Below are 11,555 nucleotides of genomic sequence, written 5' to 3' on the forward strand. Positions count from 1 at the left end.
TAGTCTAGTGCATAAACAAATGAGGTAACACTTGGGGTTTGGCTAAAAGCATGAGGCTCAAGTTGAATCTATGTATGTGACCTGCTATGCTGCCCCACTGGAGCTCTGTTGATTACCCACCAATAAGTAAGAAATGTATATCTCTAAACTTTATATAAAGAAATGGATCTGATTTGTCAATAATTCTAATCTAACATGCACTAACACACCCAGCATCAATAATTTCAAACCAAATTTTCCCACCAGTCATCTCTTTACATATACTGTACATGTCCATGCTTAGCTCTTTGTTGATACTATATCACAGATTATTGCTGTGTCCTCATCATTACAATGGGTTCAGGTCTCTTGATCAAGGGCAAGCTGACCGTCACTGAGCTTGGTGGGAGACTGGATTAGAATCACAGGAAGGAAAGAGCATCTGAACTTCAGACACTGCAACAAGCTGAATGATTATTTTATTATGAGCACAACACTAATTCCTTTAATTAGGTAAGGCTCGCTATGATTTCTGGCCTCTTTAGTTTCCAATTACAAAGAAACTGCTACAAGTCTAATAAAAAAGCTTAGTAAAAATACATATACATGAACAGATTTTGAATTAATACCTGTATAAAGTGGGCCAAAGCAAAATGCTAAAACTTGTTCATGTGGCAGATCTTCTATACAACTTGATTTTTTATACCATACAAAATACTCAGATTTACGTGTGGCAGGCAAGCAGTAATATCTGTCAGCTGTGACTGCAAAAGACACTACTGCCTACACACAAATTTAGGAATGTGTCCTTGTAACCACTGAAGAGTGCTCGTCTCGCTGAGGGATTTCCCAATATACTCGAAAACACTGTGCTCTATTCCCAGCAATTGGTAATCATCACAATAAGGACTGCCCAACCTCGGTAACACAATTGCCTTGCTAGCACTACCTGGCACTGAGCGATAGGTGAACACTGGGCAAGCCCTGCCCAGGCAATCAATGCCAGCATTCTGCTCAGCACTCAATAGCACAGGAACACCAAAAGTTACACAAGCATCTATTTGCACAATAACTACACATTCACTGAATAGCTAAAAACAGCAAATGTATGACTCAGTTTGAGAGTGTGAAAATGACTTTCCAGATACACATGGTACAAATACCTGTACTCAATAAGAATATCATCATGTTTCTGTACAGGAACAGATTGTTTAGCTTATGGATCTTTTGTAATTTCGTTAACAATATGGAGTAGAGTCTTGAAGGTACACTGAAGATACTCTTTTTGTTAATTGATATATGCAACATGTACTGTAAGCATTTATTTTAAGCCATCTTCCAATTATGTTTCTATTTCTTCTCAATCTTCCCACTCTCAGGATTTTAAAATAATTGCTTCCATTAAGTGCATGTATTGCTTTTTAACTTTCCATTTGCTCCTTCCCTCTGCCTCACCCAAATAACAACTTCCCTGAACTTACACCTCACATCCAGAACAACTAATGGGTGCACCAGTCTAAATTTACATTTTCTTTTACTAGAGGCAATATTATAAAGAGCTAATTTCTCTCATCATATTCAGTGGATTCAATTTTAGTTTGTCACAGATTACTCTTGCATAGTGTAACCTAGTTGTGGCAGACTACCCACTGCTAAATGCTCCACTTGAACAAGACCATGGTAATCCAGTCTTGCTTTTACATAATACATGAATGCACTTCAGCACTATAATTTAAGATATTATTTGAATTAGTGAGTTTCTTTCTCCTGGCCTATGCATCTGTACAGTATACAATGTGTCCTAGATCCTGGATACCTGGAACGGTATTGTGTAGTTCGAAATTACACATTAGCGTCCCTTATTCTAGTTATGTTTTTCCAAAAGCTGCTTGACAATTCTGCGAAGTACTTGACAGATGAAATAATTTCATTATAGCCACTAGAGCATAGATCCAGTTGACAATGCATTGTGCTCGTCCAGTAGGCTCCGCCACTCCTACAATTGTAAAATTCTTAGGACTTCTCCGAGGCAAGTCCCTATCCCGTGAGACACTCCAATTCTGCTCATACTGTCCCACTTCTTACTGTTACTCATCAGTGTCGCATCTATTACTCCATTTTCACTTGTCTCTGTGTGTTCCACTAGCTTCTGGTATCCCAGTCCCGCTAACCTAACCCGATGCCACTCTTTGAAATCATTGGTACCACAGATACGCCAAGCACAGGAGTGCCGTCACAACTGTCCAGCACTTCAGCAAGGACTTGGTGAAAAACCGGAACTCCGAATCATTCGAACTCACTTACCCAGCAGCAGGAGTCGGTGAGTCTGTTTGTACTGCCGTTTCTCTGCCTTTAGCTTCTTGTCGATGCTGCGACTCCGTTTACTCTCAGCCTTTAAACGGGTCTTCTCTTCCGCTCGCAGCCGCTCCACCGCCGAGGAAGCTTCTCCCTCTCCGCTGCGACTGACAGCGGACTGCGGCCCGATGAGTCGGGAGCGGAGGCTCTGACATATCCCCATAAGCTCCGGACTCACCGGACACTCCGGACAGCTCAGCGATCTGCCGGGCTACAGGAAAACAAACAGGCACTCTGGGAGCACGTGACCTAGCGACACTGTCGTAAGCTGTCGAAGAGTGGCGCCCTAACTGTGACTGAAGAGAAGGAAAGTTGCGCTTTTCGCGGAGTTTGAAGTTGCGGAGCTTCAACTTCAGCCTCCAAGGGAGTAAGAGTATACAAATGGTAGAATCTACAACTACTAGGAAGTAAACAGGGCAGAGAGGTAAATGCAGGGAATCAACGTTTTGAAGTAAAGCAAATATGCCCAAACTCCGTATTTTTCGAAAGAAGTGTACAGTCGGATATACAGATAAATTTACTTAGCGTCATCACTGTCATTAATATTCATCTTTATAAATATGTATATATACTTTTTATAAACTTTACGGACAAGTACGTATTTTGTCTATGGTGGCTTAGGGGGACGCAGCACGTTGAATGGATAGCGTGGAAACAGAATATCTTAAAATGCATGGCGTGTCCAACTTTTTACTCATAATTATCTGCTGCAATATAAAACCTGAATGAACTAGAGATGTTTTGTAAAGAGGAATGGTCCAAAATGCCTTCAACCACAATCCAGACTCTCATTGGAAGCCACAGGAAGCGTTTAGAGGCTGTAGTTTCTGCAAAAGGTGGATCTACTAAATATTGATTTCATTTCTTTTTTGTGGTGCCCAAATTTATGCCCCTGCCTGATTTTGTTTGAACAATTATTGCGCACAATAATTCTGTAAATCCAATAAACTTCATTTCACTTCTCAAATATCACTGTGTGTGTCTCCTCTATGATATATTTAACTGACATTTTTTATCGTAACAACCAACGATTTATACAGGAAAATAATGACTATTAACAAGGTTGCCCAAACTTTTGCATCCCACTGTAAGTTCCCACCATTCACAATGTACATCAGGACAGACCCCAAGACATGAGATCCAAGGAACTTTCTGGAAACCTCCATGATCATATTATGGTGTAGTAAGGGTCAGGGCCAGGGTATAAAATAACTTCCAAAGTTGAAGTTTCCCAAATATGCCTTGATAACTGAAATGGAACTTTGGGACAATGTGGTTTCTTCTTAGAGTTGGCTGTCCCGCCAAATTGAGTGACCAACCAGAGAGGTGATAAAGAACCCAGTAGTCATGCAAGCAGAACTTCAGTGGTCCTCTACGGATTGGGAGAACCTGTCAAAAGAACAACCATCAGCAGCACTGCATTAATCAGGTATTTATAGTAAGAGTAGCTAACTTCCACTTGGTGTTTGCCAAATGGCATCTAATGAACTTTGAGAGCATCTGATCTGATGAGTCAAAAGCTAAACCCCTTTGGGCAGAACTCCAAGCACTATCTCTAGTAAAGACCATGCACTTCTCATCACTTGTCTAAGAAAATGTCTATGATGAAGCATGGAGGTGGCAGCATCATGCTATGAGGGAGCTTCTTAGTGGCAGAGACTGGAAGACTGATCAGAATTAAAGGAAAGATGAATGCAGCCAAATACAGAGAGGTCCTTGCAGAAAACCTGCTTCAGAGTGCTAGTAACCCCAGGCTGTGGTAATGGGTCACCTTTCAGTATGAGAGTGTACAGTACTGACAATGCTGAAATGGCTTCAAGACAAGACTGACTTTCCTTGAACGTCCTAGCCAAAGCCTAGTCTTAAACCCCATGGAACATGTGTGGAGAGACCTGAAGGTGGCAGTTTTATAAACACATCCTGACCAATGTAATATAGCTTGGGAGGATCTACCAGGAAGGAAAGGACACACTGCCCAAATCCAGGTGTGCAAAGCTTGAAGAGACACAAGAAGACTCAAAGATTTAATTGCTACCAAAAGGGCTTCTACAAAGTACTGAATTAACTATATAAATTAACACTTTCATATAAATGAACGATTTCAGTATTTGATTTTTAATAAATTTGGAAACCTTTTTGAAAATGTGTTTTTACTTTGTCATTAGGAATTATTGAGCGCAGACTGATGAGCTAAAATGGCAAATTTATTTATTGAAATTAAATCTACGACAGAAGGTGTACAGAAAGTGAAGGGTTCTGAATACTTTCTGAATCCACTGTATACTGTACCAATAAAGCATTCCATTCCTGGGACCTTTTTGTATTTTACTGTACTACAATCTATTCATCCATTCATTTTCCCAACCCAGTTATCTAAAACAGGATTACAAGTCTGCTGCAGTCTATCCCTGGTGTTGGAAAATTGACCCTGTGTGTGTGTGTGTGTGTGTGTGTGTGCGCGTGCCCTGCAATGGACTGGCGACCTGTCCAGGTGTTGTTCCTATGTTGCACACAATGATAGTTGGGATAGGCTCTGACTGTTTTATGATATGCTTGTTGATGTTGTTATTTGCCACTTAACAATGCAAGAAAGTAAATAATGTAAAAGTGGAAAACAGACATAGAAACTTCCAAAATAAATATTCATTTAATATAGAAATTATTAATTCCATAAGTCTTTACCTCACCCAAAATCAGTCAATATTTTGAAGAGGCATCCTTGGTATTTGGTTGACAGACCAGAATGTTGATTTCAGTCTTATGGCCAAGGCTACATGGAAAGGGTCAAGTTCTTTGTGATGCAAAATTGGAGAAAAAAACTTGACTTAATGAATGGACTTTTGGTGGCAATTGCAACTATTAATCTTTTAGTATAATTCTTTACTCGCATCCTGTCCAGAGTAAATTCCTGTCTTGTGTTCAGTACTACTAAAATGAGTGACAGGGCATATCCTCCTGAACTGGATTAAGGGTGTTTGATAATAGATGAGTGCCTAATCTGTAAAATATGCTGATCTGGATACTGCAGATTATTCACAACTTTTCTTACAAATTTCAAGTGAAACAGTCAATATAAAATTCTTGTATTCTGTTCATTTAATTCAGGATTGCAATGACTTACAGCTTTTCCTGATATCACTGTATGCAAATAAAGAAACATCCCCAGACAGGGCAGAAATCCATTGCAGGACTAATTCACATACAAATCTATTTTAACATAACAAGCATTTCTGTAGGGGTGTTGGGGAGGTCAAAAGGGAAACATTCAGTTCAATGTGAACAATAACAACGTGAGTCCTGGATCCAGCAATACTACTTTACTCTTTAAAAAAATCATTATTCCCTGTCTTTGTTATGACATGTATGTAAAATGTATCTGATACAACCAGTTGTCTTTCCGGTTCGTAATATTTACTGAACTAAGTCCAGCATTTTTTGTGAGCCTGGAAAGAATACACAGAACTCAGGAAAGTACATTTGTTTTTTTTTTTGTTTTTTTATAATTCCGAGCAAAACATACATGGTGAATATATGGGGAGCATCCAAGATAAGTTAGATTCTTGCTGGTCATGAACCAGTGACTTCACACTTGGGTGGTACATCAGTCTAACAGAAAATGGCATGTTAAAGGAAAGTTACTGTAATCTGGGAAAGTTACAGTGTTGGCGGTGATGTCAATGAAACTCTCAGTGTTATATGTTCTCTTATCAGGCGTGCTAATTGATAATGTTCTGGACATAGTAAATTCGTCATTAGATACGGGGGTCTTCCCAGACTGTCTTAAGACTGCTGTAGTTAAACCCCTTCTTAAGAAACATAATCATGACCCATCGGCTCTTGAAAATTTTAGACCCATCTCTAACCTGCCTTTCTTAGGTAAAGTTCTGGAGAAGGCAGCCATTATGCAGTTAAATGACCATCTCAATAAACCTGCTATTCTTGATAAATTTCAGTCAGGTTTTAGAACAAATCACAGCACAGAAACTGCACTCGTTAAAGTACTAAATGACTTGCGGGTAAATGCAGACAGAGGCCATTTATCTGTTCTCATCATTTTAGATCTGAGTGCCGCATTTGACACCATTGATCATAATATTCTTAGAAATCGCCTTAGTCAATGGGTGGGCCTCTCTGACACGGTCTTAAATTGGTTTGAATCCTACCTGACAGGGAGAAAATATTTTGTTAATTGTGGGAATTACAACTCGAAGACACATGATATCCAATATGGTGTTCCACAAGGCTCTATCCTGGGTCCGCTGCTCTTCTCAATCTACATGCTTCCGTTAGGTCAGATTATCTCAGGGCACAACATGAGCTACCACAGCTATGCTGATGACACACAGCTGTATATATCAATAGCACCTGATGACCCCGATTCTATTGATTCACTAACACAATGTCTGACTTGTATCTCAGAATGGATGAATAGTAACTTTCTCAAGTTAAATAAAGAGAAAACTGAAATCTTAGTGATCAGCAATAATGGATACAATAAGGCTATTAGAAATAAACTGGATACATTAGGATTAAAAGTCAAGACAGAGGTAAAAAGCTATGGGGTAATTGTTGACTGTAATCTGAATTTTAAATCACATGTTAATCAAATCACTAGGACAGCATTTTTCACTTAAGAAACATAAGTAAAGTTAGACCTCTTATATCACTGAAAGATGCTGAGAAATTAGTTCACGCATTTGTTTTCAGTCGACTAGATTACTGTAACGCACTCCTCTCAGGACTACCCAAGAAAGACATAAATCATTTGCAACTAGTGCAGAATGCAGCTGCTAGAATCCTAACTAGGAAAAGAAAATCCGAGCACATTTGTCCAGTTTTAATGTCACTACACTGGTTACCTGTGTCATTCAGGATTGACTTTAAAATTCTGCTTATGGTTTATAAAGCCTTAAATAATCTCGCCTCATTTTATATATCGGAATGTCTGACACCTTATATTCCAAATCGTAACCTTAGATCCTCAAATGAGTGTCTCCTTAGAATTCCAAGAACAAAACTTAAAAGAAGTGGTGAGGCGGGCCTTCTGCTGCTATGCACCTAAAATCTGGAATAGCCTGCCAATAGGAATTCGCCAGGCTGATACAGTAGAGCAGTTTAAAACACTGCTGAAAACACATTACTTTAACATGGCCTTTCTATAACTTCAATTTAATTTAATTTAACTTAATCCTGATACTCTGTATGTTCAATTTCCTCATAATAACTACTCATGGTGGCTCTAAAATCGGTACTGACCCCTACTCTCTTTTCTGTTTCTTTTTCCGGTTTCTTTGTGGTGGTGGCCTGCGCCACCTCCGCCTACTCAAAGCTTCATGATGCTCCAACAATGATGGATGGATTAAAAGGCAGAAGTCTACATGACCATCATCATCAAGCCCTTCCATGAGAACCCTAAATCCAAAGAGGACTGTTTCATTTATGTGAGGTAGAATGCCCAGAGGGGACTGGCCGGTCTCATGGTCTGGAATCCCTGCAGATTTTATTTTTTCTCCAGCCGTCTGGAGTTTTTTTTTTTTGTTTTTTCTGTCCCCCCCCTGGCCAATGGACCTTACTCTTATTCGATGTTAATTAATGTTGATTTATTTTGTTTTCTTATTGTGTCTTTTATTTTTCTATTCTTTATTATGTAAAGCACTTTAGCTACTGTTTGTATGAAAATGTGCTATATAAATAAATGTTGTTGTTGTCTTATTAACATTGTTATTACATGTATATAATTTGTTAACATTTGCAAAGGTTAACCGCACCTAAGACACCATTGTAATCAATATCAGATTACCTGCTGGTGTCCATTGTGTGGTACTCTACCCAGGATGGATCTCCAGCTGCTTGGGCAATGAAGGTCATAATTATTTGCAGGGTGTAATGCCATCTCTGCATGTTGAATAGTGTGATAATACTTTGTAGCCTTTTATGCTGAGTTCTGAACCCTTTGAAGGTCATGTATTGTACTCTCCGCCTTCATACTTATGGACACCACATTCGGGTCAATCTTTTGATTCTTCTGTTGCTTCTTTTTTGCCTGGCCCCCCGTCATAGTGCTTCCAATATTCCTCCTTAGTAACTCTGTTTACCCTGGATTAATGGTAAATATAGTACAGCTAATTTCTTGCTCTTCTAATCCAATTAGCTATGGTAACTTTTTCTGCATTCTGTTTTTTGCTGCCCCATTCCCTTAATTTCATTTTTAGTAGTGGCAAAAGTTTTACAATATTATTATTATTTTTTTTTTTATTGTACCTTGCAGTAGAATTTGTCTTCTGGCTTTCCCATAACCTTGTCTCTAGTGTTGTACTGAGGGACCCCATCAGAATTTGCATCAGTTTCTTATATCATACAAGTAACAGATGGTTGGATCAGAACAATGTTGTCAAAACTAAAGCACCTAAATCACAGAAAAAAAGAATATCAAACTGATATACAAATATTGATGAAGTGTATGGCATCTGGTAGTGGCTGAAAGGAAAGCAAACTCCACAATGGTGAGAATATCTTAAAAAATAAAAAAAACCTTGGGGGGTAATGTGAATATATTTGGATTTTAAGTCAATATCATTTTAACCTAGGCCAGCAAGCCACAGGCCCCACGTTGTGCTATCTACAATGTACAGTGAGAGCTGTGCCCACTTGTGGTGTTGTTATTTGAACAGTCAGCTTCATGTTAGGATCAGTCTGTTATGTTATGGTGTCTGCTTTGCCTTCAGTTGTGGCTCACAAGTTGAGGTTTTCACTTGTTTGAAGTCTCATTGGGCATTTAGGACACTAAGGAGAGAAGGCAGTAATAATGCGTTTGTGGTGGCCAATGGAAATGATGATCTAAAAATAAGCACAACAGATAAACAGTAAACAATTATGCCAGCAGTTTTAAGAAGAGAAGAAAATGCTGTTTTAAATCCTGAGGCCAATAGGGCATTGTGAGTGTTTTAATTCATACCCACTGTAAATAGAACACGTGTTGGGGCACCCAAAGTCAAACCCCATCTAATTGATTGAGAAAAAGAAAATATCTTTAACAAGAATGACAAAGCAGTGACCATCTTCTCAGACGTGAGTCCTCTTGACTGCCATAATATGCAACTGAGGGTGATTTTAAGTTATTCCAGCTGGAAGAGGTGGGTTCAGGGTGTCTGGACCGGAAGTGAAATCCAACTTCTTCACAACAACGATCTTCTGGTCCGATGGTGAAACTAGAAGAGAGCTGTTAGGTCATAATGCCATCCCTCATCCTGGTGTGGAATTACATCTTTTCTAGCCCTGATGTTGTCTCCCAAGCGCATGTATGTGACACCACCCATGGGTGCCAAAAATAATCTGGAGAAAAGGAATGGATCAACAGATTGTTAATCAGTCAGTTCAATTAATTCATGGCTTTGCTTTAGGCAATGTCTATTAATGAGACATTTTAGTAACCCTACCACTTTATTTTCCTTATTATTTCTCTTTAGACGGGGGTTCACAGCTGTTAGACTTATAACAGTAACAATTATTCTCATCTGCACTAGAATTATAGAAATATGATACCCACAGAACTGATAAGACAAAATGATGTGCAACAAAGAAGCAGCTGCTCTTAGCTCATTTATCGTTTTTCTGGGATTTCATGATTTTTATTAACTCTTTCAAAAATGTTCTTTTAGAATTTTAGCATGATGTCGCAATTAGCTTGCCCTTTGCTCAAATGCACACCTGTGGGTGAAAGAGGGTTAAAACCGTAGGCTGCAACTCAAGGTTCTTTTTTGTCCAAATTATTTAAAAATCTTGTAAAAGCTAGAATTTTACCTGACACTGTGTTGCAGTTTATTATGCATTTAGAGTTCTAATTTATCTTGACACAGATTAAGCAGTTTTAGGATACCAACATTTTAAGGACATCTGTGTTGTGTTCATTGCTGCAGATTCATGTGAAGAACTTTGCTTGTGGTCAAGTACACTCATTCACTCATTATGGTCCTTAGTAATGCCTTCTTAGTGTTCAGAGGGACTTCAGAGTGTGCATTTCAAAGAGCTCTACAAGAATAAATTGTTTAGTCCCAAAGTGTGCTGACTCCACTGGATTTAAAAAAGGAACTGGGCAATACATTATAACCGAAGCAACAAGCTGGGAGTCATAACTGAGACGTCAAAGATGCTACCGCCCTTCAGCACTGTATTTATCTTAATAATTATACTATTGTCAGTGTCATGTCAGTACAGTAATTAATAGTATTTATTAGCTCTCATCATAGTAAGGAGAAACTAAGTTCTCTCATTGACTTTGCTATATGTTAAATTCCCTATAGACTGGAAAAAAGAATAATTCATTACAATAGTCAATTCTAATCAATTTGAATTAGTGAATTAGTTTTTAGGTTGTGCATCCTAAGTGAGACTGGCATCCTTTCTAGTGTTGGTTCCTGTCTTGTACCCTCTGTTGCCATGTGAGGCATTGTTCCTCATAACCCATTAGTTTGTTTTTCAAAATGTTACATTTTTACCTATCCTGGAATGTAACCAGGATTGATTCTCACTTTTTATCGAAAAAGACACGTCCCCCATGACCCTGAACAAGACACACTGTTTAGAAAATGAACTTAGGAATCCTATGCTAAAAAGTTTGCACTTTAGGTTTACACCGTTGTTTTGGTTGTGTTTCTAAGCCAGAGAAAGCAAATATTTGACAGTGTTTTCATGTGAGAATTAAAAATATAGGTCTGAGTCCAAGATAACACCTAAATTCAGAGTACATTTAGTGATAGTAAAGATAAGAACCTTTGAGTTCATAATTGACTGTGTTACATTGTTATTTGTGGAATTTTCCATTACTGATAAAAGTGTTCATTTGTTTCTGGCAGTTTTTGCCACTTCAGGGTATTAAATAAATGGTTTTAGAAAGTGGATATATAGTTATAACCTGTTCATTACTTCCATATCAATAAAGTAATTAAATAAGGATGTGGATATGAGGATCATTTGGCTTTATAGTTAAGCAAGGCTGTGGGTTACCGCCATCCATTAATCCAGTTTCTCAGCTGTCTAAGAGAACAAGGCTGTGGGGGAGCACACCAAATCCAACAATGTGTGACAGCAATCCCAGACTGTATGGCACTCCATTAAATGTGTGCAGTTAAGTCTAAACTGCTCAACCTCACACAAGGGCCAACCTGAAAAGGAGGACCTTGAAAATGAAAACCTTTTGAATCCTGAGGCCAGTAGAGCAACAA

At 38.6% G+C, this 11,555-nt stretch overlaps 1 protein-coding gene across 1 annotated transcript in view; it reads right to left on the reverse strand.

Moving 5' to 3' along the window:
• gnas (GNAS complex locus) overlaps positions 1-2,554 on the reverse strand; it is an 81,548-nt gene extending 78,994 nt beyond the window's left edge. The window contains exon 1 of the mRNA XM_039734431.1: positions 2,284-2,554. Coding sequence (XP_039590365.1) covers positions 2,284-2,497 — 214 coding nt within the window. The 5' untranslated portion in view covers positions 2,498-2,554. The remainder of the gene's footprint in view (positions 1-2,283) is intronic.
• Positions 2,555-11,555: the final 9,001 nt, after the last annotated feature.

Source organism: Polypterus senegalus, chromosome 14 (assembly GCF_016835505.1).
Source record: "Polypterus senegalus isolate Bchr_013 chromosome 14, ASM1683550v1, whole genome shotgun sequence".
Classification (NCBI taxonomy): domain Eukaryota; kingdom Metazoa; phylum Chordata; class Cladistia; order Polypteriformes; family Polypteridae; genus Polypterus; species Polypterus senegalus.